Source organism: Eptatretus burgeri, chromosome 15 (assembly GCF_056783735.1).
Source record: "Eptatretus burgeri isolate ZD-2024b chromosome 15, Ebu_testis_v1, whole genome shotgun sequence".
In the NCBI taxonomy this organism is placed as follows: domain Eukaryota; kingdom Metazoa; phylum Chordata; class Myxini; order Myxiniformes; family Myxinidae; genus Eptatretus; species Eptatretus burgeri.
The window spans coordinates 13,533,606-13,558,626 of record NC_140975.1 but is presented as its reverse complement, the minus strand read 5'-3'; the positions used below and the strand labels follow the sequence as shown (position 1 = coordinate 13,558,626).

Sequence of the window (25,021 nt, the reverse complement as noted above, 5' to 3'; positions counted from 1 at the left end):
TACCAATAAATTCAAGATGTAGGGATGTGAAATTAGTCGTGCGTGAGGTGTAATACGCGCAGAGGAGAACGAGTGTTCATTTACATCCATAGGATGTCTAATAAATAAAGAAGATAAAAGCAAACCTGATGCAAGGCCAAGGCTTCATACTTTGGGATGCTCACGACGATGGACTGTCGAAATGAAACATCCCAGAAGATAAAGAAAATGTCTTCACATTTGTGCATGTGGTGTTTCAAAATGACGTTTTTTTTGTATTAAAACATGAAATCTTCCAGTCTCCTTGAATATTCTGAATAAAATAATTCCAACCTGTCATTTTTGTTTTTGATGGGCTTTGATACTAATAATTATATCATTTGCGATCATCGTTTTTTTTTTATATTTGTGTGATTCTGCACAGGGTTTGCAAAGATCAAAGTCTCGAAGGAGTTCAAGAATTCCAGTAATTCCTGGAGGACGTTTTGTGAGGCCGAGGCCAAGCCGAGGCCAAACATTACCTGGTTGAACCCAAATGGACACCCCGTCAATGGAAACAAGACCATATCGAGCCAAAATGGCCAAAATGGATTGGAAAACATCATCAGTATCTTTAGCATCACAGGAGAAGATCCAGAAGGGAAGTATACCTGCCTGGTGGAGAACAAGTATGGCCAAGTGCAGGACCATTTGATTTTCACCACTGCACCTGCACCTCAAAGCAATGGAAGTTCACAATGGATTGTGGTTGGATGTTCAATTGCCTTGAGCTTGGTTCTTCTTCTGCTCTTTGCTGTTGGATTGCATATTTACAGGAAAAAGCGAAAGCACAGTGAAGGTAAGAACATCTCCACCTCAACCCTTTTTCCCCCGAACTTCGTCATCTATTGAACAGCCTTCCAGAGGCTGTTGTGTCTCACTCTTACCTCCGGAGCTTTAATCATACAGTCCTCCACCATCTCATGTCGTCACCCATCTTGACCCATAATATTTGTTCCCCCGCCCCATTAACCCTTCATAACCCAACACAGTCCACACTCCCAGCTCGTTTGCTCCAACACGTGGCGCCCATGTCAGGTGGCCCGGTGGAAGTCGCTTCGCCATTATCGGGCGCGGATCCGCCGGGGACTGAGGAGGGATTTTGACGGAGGAGGGAATGGGGGGGGTGTCATACACCACGGCCCCCGCCACTGCGCCCATTGCGGACTCTGCATTTATTTGCGGGGAATAGTCAACCAGCATAATGGGAGTGTCCTGCATGGTCATTTCGTCCTGAGCCATAGATTCTAACATTTCCAAATCCATTCCTAATCCCTCCTGCCCCTGCTCGCCTTGGCTGAACATTTTAAGTGCTGGGAATAAAATTTATAACGCTCGTAATTTGGGGACACGGGGGCGGGGGGATTCTCCGTATACCCCTGATCCGACTCCGTGAATTATGCTACGGAGGGGGAGGGGGCCGAATCGCACTTCTGACAACCAGTTGTTACTGGCCGGGGGTCAGCCGCCAACCGACCGCTCTGAATGGAGCCGCAAGTCGAGTCGGCCCGACCGATCGCCCGGAATATAGATCGCCGCCCGGATAACTCCGAGCGACGGGTCCTTGGACAAAAACCAAAATACGCCAATCAGCAGATCGCGTGGGGTAGGGTCGATTGCCAATCTTCAATGTACCTAAATACCCACGTGATCCAACTACCGGGGTATTCCACCCTCGACAGATCTCGTACGGAACAAACCGAGGCGAGCTTGTCCATGAGCGATTCCGAGCGGCCTTGAACCGCCGAGAACCGTCGGTCCAAATGTCCCCCTATTACTGTAAACCAACGGCTTTATAACTCCCAACACACGAAATGTTCAGTCAATGAAGGAATGGATGAAACGAGCAGATTTACATTTACACAAGGACATTTATTATAATGAAACACGTATGCAATTAAATAAGGCAAAACACGTATGCAATTATTCAAGCAACAAAAGCACGACAAAAGAACTACAACCGTCTACTTATTATGTACAGTAATTTACACTTAACAGCAGTTCCGACTTATTAGACGGGCCCACGGACACACGGACGCACGCGCGCGCGCGCACACACACACACACACACACACACACACACACACACACACACACACACATGAAACGGTGGCTGAGGCCTTTAATCACGAGCTCCAGCTCGGAGGACAGGTGAGCTGAAACTCAGAGCTTGATTCGAACCTTTCCACCTCGTGTGGTCTTCAACTTGTCCAGACCCGGGCTCCAGCGAGAGCGAGCTGGATCCAAATCGCCGTGAGCCGCGTTCCTTCCCGAACTTCCGCGAATCCTCCAGCACTTCTCAACATGTGCCGGTGAGATGAGGTGCCGATCCTTCCTGTCGATGCGTCGCTTCCCCGAGGAACGAACTCCAAGAAGAGGCCGACGCGTCGCACCAAGCCGGGAAACAAAATGGAGAACGAAAAGCTCCACAAACCAAGAAGAAGAGGAAGAAGAGGAAAAAGCCTCCACTCGCAGCTCGAGCCGAACAACGAGCTCAAGTTCCTTCCAAAACAAAGCAGCAGCCGAAGCTCACTGAGCCAGCCGAAGCAAAAAGCTTCCGAAGGCCTCAAGCCAAGCAGGACCCGACGGCTGAACGACTGCTCTCTTCGAAGCAAAAAAGCTTACTCCTCCCACGGGACTCAGCACACGAACTCTGCACATGGGACTCAGAACGGGACTCTTCACGAACTCTGCCACGGGACTCCCACAAACTCAGCCCACGAACTCAGCCCTATCACGAGACTCTTTCGGGACTCTTTTGGGACTCTTTTTGAACAAAGAAAAGATGTCCTCTTTATCCTTTGCACCCCCTCCCCTGCACCCAGCATGACTCATGCCCTCGTGATCCACCCCCCGCTCAACCACGAGTGGGAGGGAGTTGTTGACGTCACCGCAGGGTTCTTCTTCCTCTTCGCAGAAGAGGGGGAGGGACGTCTCCATTGTTTGCTCCCTAACTATTAAATCGATCCGCAGCGCATCTCATCGATTTCAAAACATTTAAACAATGGAAGGTGAGCTATCTAGGGAACATGCAGTTATCGACATAGCTGATGAAGGGAACCTGTATGTTGTGTGCAATTGAATTCCAAATTCGTAACAATATATACCTCACTATATATATAGATATATACCGGCATTCGTCACTTAACGACCGAGTTATGTTCCTACGACTATGTCGTTAAGCGAATTGGTCGATAAGCGAGGATATATTTTTTAATGTTTTTACAGTAGTGTACTGTTTTCTGTAATATACAGAATAGAGGAAATCAGTTCTAATATACATTACTTGGATTTGCAATCTGTAAATACAGGTAATCGTTTTTACTAGCCGAAACCCCGTCACAGACGGATTCCGTTCATTGAACCACCCTCACCAGCTCACACACACTCGAGGGACATGGACTGGACAGGGTGTGCTTGTCCCCGCCTACTCATCCCCCGCCCCTGCCCCATTCCCCCCCACCTTCAACTTGCTTAACCCCACCCAAAAATGTAATTTCCCCAGCCCCGCCTCTTCACTCCCCGCCCCACTTGCTCCTGCCCCCTGTCCACCCCCTCACACTCAACCCCGCCGAACTCACCCCAGCCCCCGCCCCATCCCCCCATCTCCCGCTTTCAATTTGCTTAACCCCGCCCAAAAATTTGCTTACCTTGCCCCCCGCTTCTTCACTCCCTGCCCCCGTCTCTTCATCTCCCGCCCCGCCTCCACTCCCTGCCCCCGTCTCAACGAAAAGTGTTTCTTCTGCTTCAGAGTTGAAGGTTGACTATTGCCACGATGTGCGATGCACTCTTATAGGTACGAAGTGTCTTTCAGTCCAGGTCACACACAGTACCGAGAAAAACGTGACGCGACCGCGAGGTGCACAAAATTGGTCCTTCAGTATTAATATATAGATTTATTCTGAATAAAGAAAAGGTCTAAAGTAAACTCCAACTTGTTAACTTTGTTTTAAGTTGCATAACTCTTGCATATTGCAGAACATAAAGATACAATCAACAAAAATTATAAAAATTATGTACCAAAACACATTAAAGTTATGAAAAAAGATATTCAGATCAACATTTTAGTCATTGAATCTTTCAAAGTGTGGTAGTGGTTCGGGGTCATCAGTGTCATCATCGGAGTTATCAGCAGGGTTATCAGGAGCTGTGGTGGGCCGGGTATATATATATATATATATATATATATATATATATATATATATATATATATATATATATATATATATATATATATATATATATATATATATATATATATGTATATATGATGAATTTGCATTGAAGAAGTCTGCAGTGAGCGACACCATGAGAGAGCGAATCTGGCATGCGGCATATCAGTTGACCTCACGGGAAGTTGATTTAGGGATGCTTGGGGACGCAGCTGATGTGGAGAGGCACAGTTGGGAACATAACCTTTGTGGAGAGGCACAGTTGGGAACGTAGCCTTTGTGGAGAGGCACAGTTGGGAATGTAGCCTTTGTGGAGAGGCACAGTTTTTGATGCAGCTGATGTGGAGAGGTATATTTGGGGACGCAGCTGATGTGGAGAGGCACAGTTGGGAACGTAGCCTTTGTGGAGAGGCACAGTTGGGAACGTAGCCTTTGTGGAGAGGCACAGTTGGGAATGTAGCCTTTGTGGAGAGGCACAGTTTTTGATGCAGCTGATGTGGAGAGGCATAGTTGGGGACGCAGCTGATGTGGAGAGGCACAGTTGGGAACGTAGCCTTTGTGGAGAGGCACAGTTTTTGATGCAGCTGATGTGGAGAGGCACAGTTGGTGACGCAGCTGATGAGGAGAGGCATAGTTGGTGATGCAGCTGATGTGGAGAGGCACAGTTGGTGATGCAGCTGATGTGGAGAGGCACAGTTGGGAACGTAGCCTTTGTGGAGAGGGACAGTTTTTGATGCAGCTGATGTGGAGAGGCACAGTTGGTGACGCAGCTGATGTGGAGAGGCACAGTTGGGGACACAGCTGATGTGGAGAGGCACAGTTGGGAACGTAGCTTATGTGGAGAGGCACAGTTGGGGACACAGCTTATGTGGAGAGGCATAGTTGTTGATGCAGCTTGTGTGGAGAGGCACAGTTGGTGATGCAGCTTGTGTGGAGAGGCAGAGTTGGTGATGCAGCTTTTGTGGAGAGGAACAGTTGGGAACGTAGCTGATGTGGAGAGGCACAGTTGGGGACACAGCTTGTGTGGAGAGGCACAGTTGGTGATGCAGCTTATGTGGAGAGGCAGAGTTGGGGACACAGGCATAGTTGTAGATGCAGCTTGTGTGGAGAGGAACAGTTGGGAACATAGCTTATGTGGAGAGGCACAGTTGGGAACGTAGCTGATGTGGAGAGGCACAGTTGTTGATGCAGCTTGTGTGAAGAGGCACAGTAGGCGTTGTGACTGATTTTAAAGAGATAGATAGCCGTTTGGAGGACCAGCAGGAGGAAGGACGAGTCACCGTGTACCGGAGCTGTGAATAATAAATCCCAAAAGCAACGATGGCTGTAACCAAACAAAACAAAAATTATTTATGTAATTATCCAAACAAAACAAAAATTATTTATATAATTATCCAAACCAAAAAAAAATTATTTATATAATTATAAAAACCAAACAAAAATTATTTATATAATATACAAACCAATCAAAAATTATTTACATAATTGCACAAACCAAACAAAAATTGTTTACATAATTATACAAACCAAACAAAAATTATTTACATAATTATACAAACCAAACAAAAATTATTTATATTATTATACAAACCAAACAAAAATTATTTACATAATTATAAAAATCAAACAAAAATTATTTACATAATTATACAAACCAAACAAAAATTATTTACATAATTATACAAACCAAACAAAAATTATTTATATTATTATACAAACCAAAGAAAAATTATTTACATAATTATACAAATCAAACAAAAATTATTTACATAATTATACAAACCAAACAAAAATACACTAAATATCTGTTTTTTCTTCCACAGGGAACTCGTCCCAACCGAATGTAGAACTTCATGAATCAGTGAGTCTGTTGAATTGTTTAATTAAATTCCCCATTTATTCACTGATTTAATGATTCATTCACTGAACATAATTACGAGGACAGGTTGGTAATTTATAAAAATACAACTTTAAAGTAGGAGTACACACAATCAGAAATAATTATCATTATTGATTGTTCATGTTTTCTCCAACAGGGACAGAGAGAGGAGTCCTCGTACATGGTTCTGAGGAAGAAGAATCGTGATGAGGCCCAGACTCAGTTGTACGAGACCTTGTGATGTTGATCGGACATCACCACCTGTTCCCTTTCAATGAATACATCATAACATTGATTAATACATATTGTGTATCTTTATGAATTAACATTTCATCAGAAGTAATTGGTTTGAATTTTTATAATCATTTGAAGATTTAGAGACATTTCATTATATTACCGATGAGCAAATACCACCCCGTCGCTTCGCTGATCGGAACACTAGGAGAGGGAGGGAGAGAGAAAGAGAGAGAGGAGGGGTGAGGGAGCGAGGAGATAGGTAGGGATGAGGGTGTGAGGAGGGGAGAGGTGGGGTGTGAGGAGGGAGAGGTAGGGGTGTTAGGATGGAGGTGTTGGGGTGCGAGGAGAGGGGAGGGAGAGTGAGGACGATGGAGGGAAGGGGAGAATATGGAGGGAGAAGGGGAGTAGAGGGAGGAAGAAGGGGGCGAGGAAGTGAGGAGCTCGGAAAGAGGGTGGGGGGAGAGAGAAACATTTTTCCACACGTCGCTATGAACTTCAGGAGGTAGGGGGTGTAATCAAATTGAATGGGGGATGAAGGAGGGGGAAGGGGGAAAGGTAAGGGTGTTCTGGTCTTGCATTTGGTATTGGGACTTGAAGGGAAGGTAGGGATTTGACTTGCATTGGGAAGGGGAACTTGAGAGGAAGTGGGGAGGATGGTCCTGTCTGACGGAATGAGTACAGGACTGAATGAAATGGCGTACATTAAAACAGCATGTTTAAGAAGGACTGCAAAACCATCTGTCACTTTCAAGCAGCACGTACCATTTTTAAAGACATTATAACATGCGCTTCCCTTGACGTATGCGGACTCAAACTGCGGCTGCCACCGTGTTTAATCACTCTGGAACTGGATCTCCCAAAGGGGGTCACACACCGACAAAGAACATGCATACAAGACGAAAAAACACCCCTCCATCAGCCAGACCCGCCGCCAAGCCCAACCCCATAATCCAAACCATGAAACATGGCTCAGGCCAAGAGACCCAGAGCCCATCACATCCCCGCTGCAATGCTTATAAACACCCGATAACGCCAGTATTTTATGCTTTTATTCAATTTGTTTTATAAGTTTTTACAACCATTTTATAAGTTTTTACAACTTATCTAACACATTTTTTACAACCATAATGCGATAAGCCCCAGAATCTCTCAACCCGAGCCGAATCCCAAAATTCAAACCGCAGAATCGAACTCAGCAGCAGCCCCGACTGCCAAAACAGTGCCAAATCCATACAACCCACACACTCCCTGACAGTCCGCACTCAAAACACAACACAAACATCACAGCACAACATAACCACCTCCAAACCACAACACAACCATCTGTGGAATCTTATCACAACCACCCATTGTTTATCACTTCATGAAAGTTAGAAGAGGGGTGAGAGTGGGAGGAGAGAAAGGAAGAGTGGTGGGGGAGCGAGGACAAATAAAGAGATGGGGGGGAGAAGAGATGGATTGATGGAGGGAAGGATGGATGGAAAGGATGGAGGGAAGGGGTGGGATGCAAAGTGGATTCACTGCAAGTTCCACAGTTGTTCGAGAACACAATAATACTCCAATCTCACAGAGTGAACACGAGCTTGAAGGAATGAATGAATGAGTTTCCACCTGCTGTTCCTTCATCTGCCATTACTTTCCCTGGAGCATCTGCAATGAGCTTTCGTTTAGGAAACAACTCTTCCCTAATTACCTCTAAACTCCACCTCATAACCGAACCTATAACCGAATAACCTCCATCGGTGGGTGCGTCTCCAAGCATCTTTGGGTGGTGCTCAGCATGACCATTCCGAGGTGAAGGTTACATTATAAAATATCAAATTTAATGAAGACAACGGAACACAGTTTATATATGTACTTCATTTACATTATCACCGAACATTGGCTTGAATGTCAGTTTGTAAATTATATTTTCAAATATGAGAACGGCTGTGATTTGTTAGACAAAATTTTATCTGGATTCATCCACAACTTCTTGAGATGTCCTGTACAAAACAAACAGACACAGAATTGAACTATTTAATTTGAGGTTAGCCTCGGCCATAATGTCATCCCAAAATAGACCGAAACTTAAATTGTTTCTAAAATTGTCAATTTTCATCTGATTGAATTGAAATTTGAAGACAATTTGCACATCAGGTCACCGAATTCAATCACCTATGTATTTTGAGGTAAACATAGGACAAAAGGTCAAAATAGGGCAAAAGGCCAATTTGGGTCAAATTTTCTAAAATCCTCAATTTTAATCCAATTAACTTGAAATTTGAAGAGCATTTTCATGTCAGGTCGCTGAATTCAACTACCAATGAATTATAATGTCAAAAGGTCAACACAGGCCTAATTTCTAAAATTTATAGATAGGGACAAAAACTAAATATATCACTATATCTCAAAAAGTTGTGGACGAGTTATGAGAAAACAAGGTGGATGAGTTGAATAAGTGACAAGAACAAGCGGAATGGATTTTGGTTCGAATCCAGCCCATCATTGGGATACAAAACATGAACTGTTCCACCTGACAGAGGTATGCGCTTTACCGAGTGCCATTCTACTTTGAGCTGTTTTACCAAGTTGTCACTCACTGTCTGAGTGAATTTTCATTTGTTTGTTTGACATATTATAACTTGAGAAAGGATTAACAGATTTCAATATATCCAATTACGGCAGATTCAGGGAACTCCCAGGAATGTTTGTGATGCAAAAAAAAAATTTTTTTTTTCATTTTTTTGCAGGTACACGTGGCAAAACTGCAAATGTCAACTTGTGACGCTGGTTATCCCCGCACTCCCTGGAATTATTTTTCTTATTGCCCTATTGATTGGAGCCATCACAGCAAAGATTGGTATTTTCATCAGCAAAGCGATGGGTCTTATATTCTAGTCGATATTATAAAGGAGCCATGTCTGTCTGTCTGTTTGTTTGTCGTGCCATAACTTGAGAACGGATTAATGGATTTCAATGAATCCTACGACAGTGGATTCAGGGAACTCCTGGGAAGGATTTTAATGTAAAAAAAGAGAAAGGACGATTTGTGCATGGGTACATAGGCACACGTGGTGAAACTGTGAACGCCAACTTGCAATGCTGGTTATCTCTGCATGGAGGGCAGTATCTCCAAGGAATCCTGTTTTTTTCTTGCCCCATAGATTATCCATTGTAACAAAGATGAGTATCTCTGTCAGCAAAGTGGCGGGTGTTAAATGCTCATGAATATAACAACACTCGATATTAAAGGGTAAATGCATAACCTTTATGTTGGTACCAGTTTTGTTATTCTGTCTTTAAAAAAATTAACGAGATTTGCTGGATTTACTGATCTAGGTTCAATGGTTGAATTTTTGATTTGCCATGGAAATGGCTCAATTTGATATCGTGCATATGATTTATTTTATACATTGTTGCATTGAATATACATTGAGGTATAGTTTTGCTTTGTAATACTTTCTGTGGAATCCTTTCAAGTTATAAAAAATTGGAGTAGTCATGGATATTCTCTCTATAAAATGCACTCAATTCGTTCTCAAACCAAGTCCTGAGCTGCTGTGTTTCAAACAATTTTGAGTTTGGTGCACGAAAGAATAAGAATAATTACAAAATGGCTGTTTTGGGGAGGTTATTTATGGATTTTAACAATGTTGTCCAAAAGTGTAATTCACATTTTTAGATGGCAAATCCTCCCTGGACAACTTTTAGGTACTTTTCAGGTTTAAAAGTTTGTATCATGGTTAGTTGTGTTTTGATGATGTGTGTTATATTAAACCAATATGGAGTGTCCGGGTCATCCCGACAAAGATCATCCCAAAGAACAAAGATCAATTGGCATGCTATTTAAACATTACGGCAGAAAAGGAAACTGCTACCAGGTCTGGTGACTCAAAAATGTATGCTCAATTAACGGGTTGGGAAAGTGTTTAGTAAACTTTATGGGAAGGTTAGTGCTGTTGGAAATTCTGATCTGATCAGCCACTGAGTGAACAAGGCAAGGTTTCAGGCCAAAATTGCATAGGTGCCATGAAGCGGATACAAGAGGAATTGGGATACGGCTTGATAGCATCATGAGTCATGGTCGATGCCTTTGGGAATCACCATTTCAATGTAATCTCCAGGCCAAATTGAGGAGCTACCAGCAAGAGCACGTTGAGTCGCTTGTGTATGTTGAATGGCATAAGTGTTGTTCCCAAAGCTTGTTGGTGCCTCTCCATTGTAAATTTGTTCATAGTATGAGATTGTCATGAGTTGCTTCGCTGAACAAAGGCTGATATAATTTGCAATCAAGAATGGAATTCCAGCTAGTACATCCACATCCAGTTCAGTGACCACAAGTGCATTCCAAGTTAAAATAAAATTATTCCTCGATAACAACATTCGAGTTACACCCACCATGTTTTAAGGTGTGGCAACGTCAGCCTGAAATGCCTGTTGAGTATTTTTCAAAATCTTCACGTCCACACTTCTGGCCACTGACAAGCGTAAAATGTTAATTTTGAACCACTGTCCAATGTAAAACTAAGGGGATGCTTGTTGAAAAATGGTAACATGAATGGGGACTTTTTCTCATCTACATGTCTCAAGCCAGCCTCGAGGTGGGAGGCTCAGGTTTCACATCAAGGTTGTCTTCTTCACTGTCAGAACAGTCAGTAATCCCTATGTGATGAGTACTGGACATAAACTGATCGTCAGACTCGGGAAGAAACTTACACTTACTAAAGAAATGCTGATAAGGCTGACCAGTTGCCCGACACATTAAACACAATTGACTCGGTACACCAAAACGATTTCTCGGGTGGTCATCAGGTGAATGACTGATTAATTCCAAGTCTATGAAATGGTCACAGATATCCGAAATCCGAAATGGAGCCGAGTGGATTGCCAAATGGAACCAGAGATGTAGAGGCCTTCACAATGGAGTTTCGGGAGATGATCGGACAATAATTAGCGATTTCACCAAACATGAGGTCCAAGTGTGCCACCTCCTGTTGTGCAGTGCACCACACGGCATGACTGCGGGGAAATCCAGTTCTCGAAAGACAGAGTTGTTTTCGTGCTTCATTCGACTCCATTGTTCAGGAGCCCAATGTGCCACCATCTTCGAAATATGAAGTTCTCAGGCAGTTCAAAGAGAAAGTAGAAATAATCCACCTCACTGATCGAAAGACGTAGGTTCACATAACGCTGCCTCTACATCAACACGTAGAAGGATCAGCCGGGAACACCAACGAGGTTTGGATCCACAACCCAAGGACACCAAAAGCTGCACAGATTACACTCCAAAAATTGCGACATCTCACGGGTAGAAACCAAGAATCTCAAGCATATTAATAAATTGCCAAAAGCCACGAATGTGTTTAGACATGGAGAAATATCGGCATCATACGGGTGGAAATGCAAAATCTCAATTGTATTGAGATAGTAGCGAATGTTTGCACATGTGGTAAATGGCGAAACTCCGAATGCCGAACCCGTGAATGAGTTTGCATGCGGAGGGAGGGGGGGGGAGAGAGAGAGAGAGAGAGAGAGAGAGAGAGAGAGAGAGAGAGAGAGAGAGAGAGAGAGAGAGAGAGAGAGAGAGAGAGAGAGAGAGAGAGAGAGAGAGAGAGAGAGAGAGAGAGAGAGAGAGAGAGAGAGAGAGAGAGAGAGAGAGAGAGAGAGAGAGAGAGAGAGAGAGAGAGAGAGAGAGAGAGAGAGAGAGAGAGAGAGAGAGAGAGAGAGAGAGAGAGAGAGAGAGAGAGAGAGAGAGAGAGAGAGAGAGAGAGAGAGAGAGAGAGAGAGAGAGAGAGAGAGAGAGAGAGAGAGAGAGAGAGAGAGAGAGAGAGAGAGAGAGAGAGAGAGAGAGAGAGAGAGAGAGAGAGAGAGAGAGAGAGAGAGAGAGAGAGAGAGAGAGAGAGAGAGAGAGAGAGAGAGAGAGAGAGAGAGAGAGAGAGAGAGAGAGAGAGAGAGAGAGAGAGAGAGAGAGAGAGAGAGAGAGAGAGAGAGAGAGAGAGAGAGAGAGAGAGAGAGAGAGAGAGAGAGAGAGAGAGAGAGAGAGAGAGAGAGAGAGAGAGAGAGAGAGAGAGAGAGAGAGAGAGAGAGAGAGAGAGAGAGAGAGAGAGAGAGAGAGAGAGAGAGAGAGAGAGAGAGAGAGAGAGAGAGAGAGAGAGAGAGAGAGAGAGAGAGAGAGAGAGAGAGAGAGAGAGAGAGAGAGAGAGAGAGGTTTCATATGGGAGGAAACTCAAAATCATAATTATGTTGAGAAATTTATGAAATCTCCCGCCCACCTGAGGATGGAGATAAAGCAGCATTGTTTTTGGGTGGAAACTCAAAACCACGATTGTGTTGAGATATCACAGAACGAGTGAACGTTCCTCATTTCCCCGACCGTTGCGGAAAATGGTGAGACTGAATGCCGAACCCGTGAATGTGTTGACATGCCGATATAAAGTAGCTTCTAACGTTTGGAAACTCAAAATCATAATTGTATTGGGAAATTTATGAAACCTCCTACCTACATGAGAACAACCACGAGGACCCCAAAAGGTTCACAAAAGGTTTGACGATGCTTACCCCAAAATTGAGGGAGAACTTCAGGGATGGACAGACAGACAGACCGACAGACAGACAGACAGACAGACATACCTGCTTTATTTTATAGAATTATATCGATGTGGGACTTTACACAAATTGAAGTCAAACTCCGGTAACCTGAGACTCAACTTGAAACTTGCCCTCAAAGACTTGAGACTTTCTTTTGAAGAATTGAGACTTGACTTAAGACTTGTCCTCAAAGACGTGAGACACTCTTAAAGACCTGAGACTCAACTTAAGACTTTCCCTCAAAGAACTGAGACTCGACGTGAGACTTTCCTGAGACTCGACGTGAGAGACGTGAGACGTGAGAATTGACTTGAGACTTTCTTTTGAAAAATTGAGACTTGACTTGAGACTCAGTTTCAAAGGCCTGATACTCAATTTGAGACTTTCCCTGAAAGACCTGAGCATCAACGTGACACTTTCCCTCAAAGACTTGAAACTTGCATTCAAAGACTTGAGATTTGACTTGAGACTTGCCCTCAAAGACTTAAGATTTGACTTGAGACTTGCCCTCAAAGACTTGAGATTTGACTTGAGACTTGCCCTCAAAGACTTGAGATTTGACTTGAGACTTGCCCTCAAAGACTTGAGATTTGACTTGAGACTTGCATTCAAAAACTTGATATTTGACTTGAGACTCGACCTCAAAGACTTGAGATTTGACTTGAGATTTGTGCTCAAAGACAGAGACTTGTCTTTGTGAGAGACGCCATGTGAGGTCTTTGCAGTGGGTAAGAGGCGAGTTTGGTCAATCGTTTTGTTGTTTCGCGATCTGAAGGTCTCCCAAGATTTTTATTCGACCAGGTGATCCTTTATGAACACTTTGGTTTGCTCACAGTTTGGATCTTCAACTCAATTGGAGTTTCGATTGTGATCTAAACAAAGTCACGTGGGGTCCACGAAAAACAAAACAACAAGACCCAAGGCAATTAAACTAAATTATAAACTTCTACATGATGAAAAGGAAGAGTGCTTCAATCAGACCTGAATAAAGCCCAAGCACCACTCGGATTCGCGCTTCTTGGTCTTTAAACCTTTTGTTGATTTCCAGCAGTGGCAAGACCCAGTCTTTGGGATTGAAAAGCACCCCGGGATCACTTTTGAGGAGTGTGTTTGTCAATTCAAGATCGTTCACCTTCCTGCAACAAGGTGCAGAGGGTGTGAAGGTCCAGCTGTGATTGGAGAACAAGATGTTGGGGGGGGAGGGGGAAGGGGGGTGAGCGGGGAAAGGGAGTCCATGCTGGCCAAGATATTCCAAGGACGCAAAAGAATGCTGTGCATTATGGGTAATTCAGGACCATCCCATTACTTTTGCATGAATAAATGAGTAAAATAAACTATCATTTTATGTGTGCAATTAAATACACAAACTGCAGCCACTAAAAACGCTGATACAGAGGGAGGTTTTATACCAAGCTGTACATGGAACATGTAGTTGTGATAAACGTGTGGTTTGTGGTGTAATTTGGGGAAAACCATAAAGGGAACTGTGTGTGTCCATATCACGTGATATTTAACACTTTTACTGAATATTTCATGAAACAAGGATCAAAGATCGATATATGAACTCTGAGGGAGGATGTGAGATCCTGGGAATGATTGAGAAGGTAAATAAGAAGCGGTACCTGTGCGCTGCTCAATACCTGTTGGACCAGATGCGAAAAGAAAGTGGTCCGCATTGAAATTCGTGACGTCACATTTTGTGAGGGAGTGTTTGAAAGAGGAAGATAACTGATCAGTATGAACAAGAAGTGTATAAAAGTTCTCCTTACACCGGTTTGTGTTCAATCTCCGCGGATCGGAGACTGTGCCGGTTTTGGGTCCAAGATCCCGAGTTCCACTTTAGTCTCATCCACCGGGAAAACAAGATGTCCCTCCTTTACTCCTGCATCATCCTCATTGGGATTCTTCTCTCCGGTACGTTTACTGTTCTCCCTTCTCTCTCCCTTCTCTCAATTTCACACTGCGGGGATTCAAATCGAATCTCGATGTTGTGGAGCATTTTTGAGGCCCTCCCTCACCTTTTACACATTTATTCGCCTTTGCGCAGCAATAGATGGGGGTTTTCATTGTGTGTGTGTGTGTGTGTGTGTGTGTGTGTGTGTGTGTGTGTGTGTGTGTGTGTGTGTGTGTGTGTGTGTGTGTGTGTGTGTCCGTCCAGGGCAACACTTTTTGAGTTTTTTTGTCACCATTTGTAACCATTTTTTTGCAACTTCGTCATCAAATTTTCAACAAAGCTTAATGAGAATATGAAGAAGACAGGTTTAAAATTTGGTCGAAGGTTCCGCTGAGCATGCGGAGGAAGAAGTCCGAGTACAAAACTTTCCATTTCCATTTCCATTTTGTACTTTCCGTACAAAAAATGCTTTCCCTTTCCCTTTTTAAATTCGTTATCTCTGCAACCGCTTGAGCAATCGATACAAAACTTACAAAATGGAAAGAATAAAGATCCTTCACGTGAAGGAATAATCGAAGACATATTCGGAGAGCAATCGGATGTGTTCAAATCTTACAATGTACAAACAGTCCAGGCCCAATTCCCGTGCCGTACCCAGCATGCATGACCTGATCCCACCTCCAACATCAATCCTCAGCTCCGCAGACTGGTTGGAGCAGCACTCCATACAACATCTTTCCTTTAACAATAATTCAATACAGAGATACAACAAAACAAAAAACAACATAAACCAATGTCACCCCAGGGTGACCTGTATCTTGCCAAAATGTGAACATGAGTGACTTATTTATTCGATTAAAGTTACTCAAAAATAAGGGTTTCGTCGACCTCGATGCTTGACCTTTTTGTGACCTTGACCTTTGACCTTGACCTTTATATTTTCGTACGGTTAATGGTATCTCTCCAGGACCGTTGTACATGAAATATCAAGAGATTTTGATGAGAACTGAGGAAATAATATTTTCATGAAAAATCCGTTTTTTCGTCATGACGTCATAAAATGACGTCATAGCGTCAAACTTTTGACAGATCTGGCAAGCACTTATCATGCGCTTTCATATGAGGTATTACTCGATATGGTATCTAAGATTTCAAAATTTGACCTTGGGGTCAAAAACTTTCGACCTCCAGCGCTAACCATGAAGGTCAACGCTGATCGCCACCAAAAATTAATCAGCTGAGCACCAGACCATGAACTATATTCCCATGAAGTTTGAAGACGATCCGATCAAAATTACTCAAAAAATAAGGGTTTCCTCGACTCCCCTGATTTGCGACAAAGTGACCTTGACCTTTCACCTTGACCTTCAAAATTTTGTGCACTGAAAGGGACCTCTATAGGCCTCCGATATGCGAAGTTACAAAAATTTCCAATGATAACTGTGCTCTGCAGAGTGATCGATACGTGATTACAGACAAACCAAAAAATAAAAATAAAAAAAAATACAAGCTGACTAACATAACTTGCAAAAACTTCGTTTTGGCAAGATAATAAACCAAAAAAATTGAATGAACAGTTCAAAGTTCCCCATGTCACGGATCACAGACAAAATCATTCAACCTGGCGGGGTCTGCGTATAAGTCCACCAGACCTTGTCTACCGACAGGGTTGATTATACATCACTGACTACTGGAAGGTAGAGGCCTCACATTTACCCAAGACCAGGGGTGGCTCAACGCTGGTCAGACTATCAGACACACCACCATCTGTAGGGGCCTTACAAACCCGACCTGTCGGGGCATCACAAAGCTCAGATGAGGCATCACCCACATTTTCATCAATCACCTCTCTCGATTACTGTAGATGCTATCTGTTCTGACAACACACAACTGTCGAGTGTTCTGACTTTGTACGACTGGACTGAAATGGGGGCACGCATCGGTGGCTATCTTCCACTCTCTCTAACTTCTGGCTGGTTGGATGTGCATGGACTGACTATGCACTAAAGGAGGAAGATCAACGGCAAAGTGGTTAAAGTAGTGCACTTGGCGACTCTGACTGGCTGCTGTCTTCTCTGGTACATACTGCGGCAAAGATGGCCTCAACAGCACTTTGGTGGTTGGAAGGAACGTTCATGGCTCGCGACCCATGAGACGTTGGGTCGGACTGTCACTCGTGTCCTGAAATGGGATGTTCCTGGAGTCAAGCAATGGGAGGTGGATAGGTAAGCATCCCATTTGGATTGAGGCAAATCTCACTTGCTGATTGGTGATCTTGATGACACTTTCAGCCTGAACATTGCTTTGTGGGTCCGCAGGAGATGAGGTCCTGAAGTGAAACCCCCAGTCCGATGCAAAATTGCTCATTTCCTAAAAACATCAAGTGGGAGCCATTGTCCCAAATCCGGAATGCCGTTCTGTATATTTATCAGAATTTCAAGTACTGTATTTTAAACGGAAGGATGTGATTCGATTCGGGTTGTTTTCATTCACACAAGGTGTCCACAAAGTACCAAATTCAAACCGTAATCTACACGAGAAGAGCCGTTTGTCTGTCTGTGTGGCGCCATTTTTCTCACAGATGGCTGAATGGATTCGATTTTTATTTTTTTATATCTCTGGAGTGCCAAAGCCTTTTTTGATTAATGACAGTAATATTCAAGTGAACAAACGTAAAAATAAATACAAAATAATTACGTAACATTTAAATACAAAGTAACCTCTTCTGGAAACAGTCAGAGTTGGTGATACATCTTCTTTCTTCCTGAACGATACCATATTTATCGATTGGGGCTAAACTTAACCCAGAAACATCACCGGCACATTTATCAGCATCCTTTCGACAAATGACATCTAATTACACTTCGAAGGTAACACTTTTATAATGCCTCTTAGTCAACAATCTACAGGGAGTTTCCAAAGCCTGTCATCCTTCTGAGGTTGGCAAAATGAGTACCAACTTGCAGGTATTATTGAGCCATTGAGGATCCTGTGTTGGAGTGGTGACCTGTACAGGATTGTGCCCCAATAGCCCAGGAGACTGTTGAGGCAGCACCAATGCTGTGCACAGAGTGTGGTCCCAACTGATGGAATGGATGGAGCCCAGGAGACTGCTTTGACAGCAATGATGCTCCATACAGGGTGTGGCTCTGAGGGATGGATTGACTGCATCTCGCAATTGTTCTGACTGCTAAAAAAAAAAAAAGTTTCTTTGTCTAACTTGGATATTGCTTGGGTATCATTGGGTGCATGGTGTGTTTTTGAACGGTCAGTGATCGTGAATTGCTTGCCAAGCCAGCTGTTCCTTATCAACCATTGTGGTCTTCGTTGGAGTGCTTGCTTGAGGGCTTAAACAACTTGGCAAGTGCTCTACAATATTCACACTGTGACTGAATACTGTACTGTATATCTATCGACTTGAGCAAAATTTAGGAGCCACTCACCTGCGTTTTGGCCCACATTGACATGCGGGGCATCAGGTGTTGGCTGGCTCCCTGAAAATGTGCAAGCAAATAAGTTATTTAACGTTTTGTTTTTAAAAATTTCTTCAACCGTTTTGTTGGAGTGCTTCCTTGAGTGCTTAAGCCACTTGGTGAGCACTCTTCAAGCTTCGATGGTGATATGGCGGCAGAGGATGTCTCTGGAGTGAGGAAGGCAAAATTAATTAGATGAGTACGATGAGTAAAAAGTTGTTGCAAAGCAGTTTTTACAAAGCAATGAATCGCCACATCACGGAAAGATAGCCAAGAGGTACAGACATGCATTCGAAGCTGTTGAGCCTGGGTTCGAATCCCAACCCAGCTAAAAACTGTAATCCTGGTGTTTTCCAGGCAGGGTGATTAATCACTGTGTGTGCCATCTCTCGGGTGGACGCTAAACTGGACGTCAAATCTGCCAGAATCCCCCTCCCCTCTCCCCCTCTGCACACTCCGCATTCCACTCTCACGCCCCCCCACCCACTGCATTCCATTCTCACGCCCCCCCCCCCCGACCCACTGCTCTCTCTCACTCTCTCTCCCTCCCCCTTCTCTCTGTCTCACCCCTCTCCCCTCTCCCACCCCTCTCTCTTCCTCTCTGTCTCTCCCACCCCTATCCCTCTCACCCCTATCACTCCCAACCATCTCCCTCTCCCCGCTCCCTCCCCTCTCCCCTCCCTACTCCCCCCACCTTTCCTCTCCGCTTTCACCCATCCCCCATCCCTGCTCTCCCACTGCTCCCCTCTGTGTTGCAGGCACTGTTAATGATAGATGGATTTGTTGGGTTCTTTGGTATTTTTAAACAGCTCCCCCATATATAGCATGTATTAATCAGATTTGGAGAGAGCCGATCAGAGGAGTGCAAAGGTCGCGCATGTGTGAGCATGATTGCAGGCAAGCAGGCCTTTGCCAGGTAGATAGTGTGGGTTTTAAATGCTCCCGCCAAGTTTTGTATAGAACCTGGTGGTTAAAAAGAAAATGTTGCTGTTTGGGTACATTTTATTGCCATTCCCTGCCCCTCACTGCCACCTCCCTTCCCTCACACGGTCTTCCCCACCCCTTGCACTGCCTTCCCTTCCCTTCTCTCGTCCCCTCCCTCCCACCTCTTTCTCTGTCATCTCCCTCCTCTGTCTCGTCTCTCTCTCTCCCCCCTCCCCTCAGTCCTCTCTCTCCCTGTCCTCCTCTATCCCTCTTCCCCTTCATATTCCTGTCAGCGAAGTGAATTGTTGGATTTACAAGTCAGAAATAAATGTCCTCGACCTCACTTTGCTCCAATGGAGGCCAAAAGAAGAATCCCAGTGAGGATGATGGAGGAGTAAAGGAAGAACATCGTGTTTTCCCAGTGGATGAGATCAAACTGGAACTCGGGATCTGGGACCCAAAACCGGCACAGTCTCCGAACCTCGGTGATTGAACTCAAACCGGTACAAGGAGAATTTTCCTACACTTCTTGTTCACAAAGATCATTTATCGTCCTCTTTCAAACACTTCCTCACAAAACGTGACGTCACAAACTCCAATCCAAACTGCTGAAGTTTGCACCAGGTGTCACAGGTGTTGAATAGGTCCCGCTCCTGTTTTACATCCTTCATCATTCCCAGGATCTCACATCCTCAGAGTTCAGTTTTCGATCCTCGATCCTTGTTTTATGGAATGTTTTAATAAAAGTTAGATATCACGTGATGTGGACAATCAGACAGTTCGCTGTATTTTTTCACCAAATTACAACATAAACCACGTGTTTATGTTCATTGTACATTTTGATATAAAATCTCTGTCTGTGTCAACATTTTTATTGGCTGTAGTTTGTGTATTTTATTTGAACACAATACGTCATAGTTTATTTCCCTAAATGATTCAATCAAAAGTAATTGGGCGTACTCACATTACCGACAATGTACAGCATCCGTGGAATATCTTGGACTCTTCCCATCTCTCCCCCCCATTTCCCTATGACATATTTTGTCACAATCACATCTCGACTGAGATCACATCTCGACCCACTTACATTTAGACCGAGTCTGGACCTTGCAGCAGGATGGTCGAATAAAAACATTCCGGAAGTTTACCGCCATTAATGCAGCGTCTTTTACACCACCTTATCAAACACTTTACATGAGTTATTCGTGCCTGTTGTTTGTGTCCTTTATAATACCCTGAAGAAAGGTTTCTGTTTGGAGTGATTTTAAATTTTGTTTGACTGCCAGAGTGCCAGACGTACGGAGAGTAAAAATATCATCTCGCTCCTCTCTGCACATGTGTGATCGGGGTGAATTCAGAGCTAATGTCCTGTATTGTAAAATTACAAGTTCGTTTTCTGATTTTTGCGTTGATTCCTGTTCAAAATAGAACATTCAATTGAAATTAAGTTGTTTCTTAATCATGAAATGATTCTTAATCATGAAAACACACACACACACACACACACACACACACACACACACACACACACACACACACACACAAACAGGTGAATCAACTGCTTATCCGCACTTTTGGCTTCACGAGTGCAGAGTCAAAATGTTAATGATGTTATACAGACGTTTCCTTCCAAACGAACATGACCATCCAAACCCATTGTGGTTCAGACACAGCCTGTCATGACGTCACAAAGTCAATTCCTCACATTGCAAGAATTTTGAATGAAACAAATCGTTTTAATATCGATCATATCGAGATAATCCGTGGGGAGATTGACGAAACCGAGTTCAGATTAAAACTCTGGACCTGTGGATTCAGGGATTTGAGTTCAATGTGTGACCTCATCCTTACTACAATTCACGGATGGTGTTTGTGGTTTGTTTGTGGGTTTGGTTGTTTGTTTCGCGGGCTTCTCCTTCTGCAGTTCAGGCCCAATTACATCCATACTTGCTAAAAAGGATAAGCATATCCCCAATTAATGTATTGGGGTGTTTTTATCTTTGCCTGGTGGTCTTCAGTGGGGGAAGGGAGTGGAGGGACGCAAATTCTTCATGTAAATGTGTTTCGTGTAGCACCACCTCCAGGTGGGAGAGGGTATCACAAGTCTGCAACATTTGCAGTGCAGTATTCCTGCCTCCACGTTTTCCAGTACGGTGAGGTGTTTTGAATTTGAAGGAGGAGGTTTGTTTTTGCTTCATGCTTTTTGATCGGTTTTTAAATTATGTTCTGATCGATATTTACATCTGATCTGATTTCCCCTCCAGGATCGCAGAACCAGGACACGGACATCTGTACAATGATCGGGACAAATAAACTTTGTGTACAACGAGAGGTGATCGGAGTGCGGGGAGAGGATGTGATTCTTCCCTGTCGGTTTAATCACCGTGAAGGAAACAACATAAAAGATCTGAGATTGGTTTGGTATAAATATTATAATAACCAATACAACGTCATCTTCGGAAGCTCCACGAATAATCCACATGAGGGATTCAAAGGGAGGATTCAAACAATGGGAAACCCAAGTGAGGGAGACGGGACGGTGAGGATCGGAGATCTGAAGATGGAGGATGAGGGAACGTATGTGTGTCGGTTTGAGTTCACACATCGGAAATGGAGTTGGGGTTCGTGGAGTCGTGCTTCATTTTATGCGAGTGATGGAAAGCGAACAAGACTACGAGTTGACGGTGAGTGTTTTTGATTCAAAATGACAATTCTGGTGACATTCCTGATCAGATTTCTCCAAACATCCTCATCCTGCACCGATTCCCGAAACTCTGGGAGGACAAAACAAACACACAGAGAACAAAATCCCATTTGTTTTACCTTCTCTTCCCGCCCACGGAGATCGTTAAATTTGTGTTTAAATTCGTGATAAATTCTTTATTTCATTCCGTTCCTGTGACCGTCTGCACATGTATTTTTTGTATACCTTGTCGAGGCTCGTGTAGAGCGAACATACAACGCATAGAAAGGGGGGCATGAGACAAGAGGGGGGGGTGGGAAGGACAAAACAGTGGGGAACAGAGACATTAGGAGATCTGTGGAAGGGAGAGGGATGGGGCGGGGAACATGGGGAATAGAAGATGGACATTACAGGACTTTCAGAAAGGAAAGCAGGGAATTTGAAGGAGGTGGGCTTGGGGTGAATTAACGGGGTAGAAAAGATCGAGGATTTGGATGGGGGATGATAAGAGGTGGTGGTGAACAGTTGCTTTGAAGGCCTGGAGGGAAGAATGGGATTGAATAGAGTGAGGGAGTTGATTCCAAAGGTGGGAAAAAAAGAGGAATGAAAGAGTGAAGGTGAGCAGTGATTCGTGATTTTGGTAGCTTTACCAGAAAGGGGTGATTGGCGGACCTTGAGTGCCCTGCCGAAATATGGTGGGGACAAATCGAGAAAAGAGCGGGGGGGGAGACTGGAGAAGAGATGGTAGAAGACAGAAAGACCACCGACCTGCCTGTGGTGAGAGAGTGAGAAACCCAAAGACTCAGCCTCATTGCGGGAGATGCCAATGATCCGAAATGCCTTGGTTTCCACAGCATGAAGCCGAGAAAGGTGGAAGGCAGGAGCACCAGCCCAGAGGGGAGAGCAGTACTCCATCAGGCTGCGAACGAAGGCTTTGTAAGTGGTCAGGAGCTCAGGTGGGCCGAGGAAGGACATTGCACGATGCACAGTCAGCGACTGACTTTGGAGGTGAGGTTTGAAATGTGGCTTTCCCAGGAAAGATCATGGCAGATCGTGAGACCCAGAAGCTTGAAAGAAAGGACTTCTTCCAGACGATTATTGAAAAAGTGGATGGGGGTGGGGGGGGGGTTGCCAAACGTTCCTTTTGGAGAGACATAGTGAGAGTGTAAGATTTCTCAGGATTGAAAGACATGTTCCACATGTTGGACCAGTTTGTGATTTTACCCAAATCTGCAGAGAGTGAAGAAGCTGCTGCTTGCCCGTCTGAGGGATGACAGATGGTACGGCAGAGGGTGGAGTCATCAGCAAAGAGATAAAAAGGATTTTCCAGAGAGTCGGAGAGATCATTGATGAAAACCAGAAAAACAACAGGGCACAGAACGCTGCCCTGAGGGACTCCAGCCTGGACAGGAAGAGGGGATGAGAGAACTCCATTTAGGGCCACACTTCAACATCTCAAACAACTTGTAAAACATCACAGGTAAATGACGTGTTAGCTCCTCCCCTTTTGTCGACCTTGTTTCCTCTTCCATTCATATTCCTGACCGTGCATCTGAAGGAAGATATTTTCTTGATCTCTCTTTGTGTTCTAACCCTGGTGACTGGGTTGCTGATGTCCTGCCTCCAATTGGGAACTCGGATTATTCCATTCTTCCCGTTTGTGTCTCTTACTCCTCATTCTCAACTCCAGTCCATCCTTTTCACCACACTGTGTTTCAGTTCGGGAAAGCTGATTGGGATGGATTTCGTTCATTTCTTGCTAATGTACCATGGACCTCAACTTTCCGTCTTGCTCCTTGTCGTCTTTGTCTTCTTCTTCCTCTTTTATTCTCCTTTCTTTTCTTCTCTTCTGCCATTTCTAGTTTCGGTTATTTTATGCAATTTAATTCATTCATTCCTGAGGTCATCAGAGTGGCATTGTTATGACAATGTGTTCACATGAGTTTGTGGGACCCTCTTGAGTCTCTTGGACTGGCTTGTGAATTTGTTTGGGTAACTTTGACTGATTTCTTCTTCTTATATTATGCAGTTTTTATCACCAAGAACATGGTTATACAATGATCTAAGAAGAACAGATCTCTATTTGCACGTGCCAATCCACCACCCCGTGTGCAGAGACGCTCATTTCCTTTTAATAATTGTTTCTCTAATGTCAGGAGCTTTCACTCCAACTTTTCTTCTGTGCACTCTTTTGTTCAGCTCAACTCACCTGACCTCCCTGCTCTATCTGAGTGTCAGTTGGACAGTGACATCTCCTATGTTTCTTTCAAGTTACCTGGTTACATTTTTTACAAACTTGATCACCCTCCTTCTCATGGTCCTGGTATCTACAATGCCTCTAGGAAGTCTACACCCCCTTCCAAATTTTTCACCTTTTGTTGCCATACAGCCTGGAATTAAATTGCATAAAATCAGACTTTTCCACCTTTAATTTACAAATCGTAACCCACAACTTCCAAATGAAAAATAAATTCTCGAAATATCAGAAAAGTAATTAAAAATAGAAAACTAGAATTTCTTGTTTGGATAAGTGTCCACACCCCTTATAATAGCATTTGTAGACTATAAGGGCAATCGGTAGAGTGCATACTTTATCTGCGCCATGTAATGCTTGATCCACGAGAGCATATCGGGCCCAATACGTTTTTGAAATATCATGCTATACATGCAGTAGTATATCGTTTTTGGCCCTGTCTATCAATAGTAAAGAATCAATTTAAAAATTTAATAATTCTCGTATCAAGATCCACATTCGGATCCTCAGCAAAATCGAGCCAATTTATCCTTTCCATACACCAAAACTGTTCACCAAGTTACATCCGAATCAGTCTCCAACTTTTTGAGATATCGTGCTGTATATCGTTTTTGGCCCTATCTCTCAATGGTGAAGAATCACTTAAAAAATTATCAGATGCGGATCCGGATCCGGATTTTCATCAGAATCGAATAATTTCTTCCTTGTCACACACCCAACATGTCCACCAAGTTTCGTTCAAATCCGTCCACAACTTTTTGATATATCCTGTACACAAACAAACAGTCATAGACTGGTACTTACGAAATCGCCAACTTGACCTCTGACCTTGTCTAATAAAAGCTGTCTCTGGAGAAGGTAGCGATGCAAACCAGAAGTTTCTACGATGATTCTGTACCAAACCATCAAAAATCGAA

The 25,021-nt window shown here is 43.8% G+C and overlaps 2 protein-coding genes across 2 annotated transcripts in view; both read left to right on the top strand.

Annotated features, from left to right (window-relative positions):
* LOC147011558 (uncharacterized) overlaps positions 1–8,681 on the top strand; it is a 32,436-nt gene extending 23,755 nt beyond the window's left edge. Inside the window, exons 5-7 of the mRNA XM_085857041.1 lie at positions 404–817; positions 6,014–6,051; positions 6,227–8,681. Coding sequence (XP_085713167.1) covers positions 404–817; positions 6,014–6,051; positions 6,227–6,310 — 536 coding nt within the window. The 3' untranslated portion in view covers positions 6,311–8,681. The remainder of the gene's footprint in view (positions 1–403; positions 818–6,013; positions 6,052–6,226) is intronic.
* Positions 8,682–14,453: 5,772 nt separating this feature from the next.
* The window catches only part of LOC147011556 (uncharacterized), a 242,962-nt gene continuing 232,394 nt past the window's right edge, over positions 14,454–25,021 (top strand). Inside the window, exons 1-2 of the mRNA XM_085856348.1 lie at positions 14,454–14,790; positions 21,432–21,851. Of these exons, the coding sequence (XP_085712474.1) occupies positions 14,742–14,790; positions 21,432–21,851 (469 nt within the window). The 5' untranslated portion in view covers positions 14,454–14,741. The remainder of the gene's footprint in view (positions 14,791–21,431; positions 21,852–25,021) is intronic.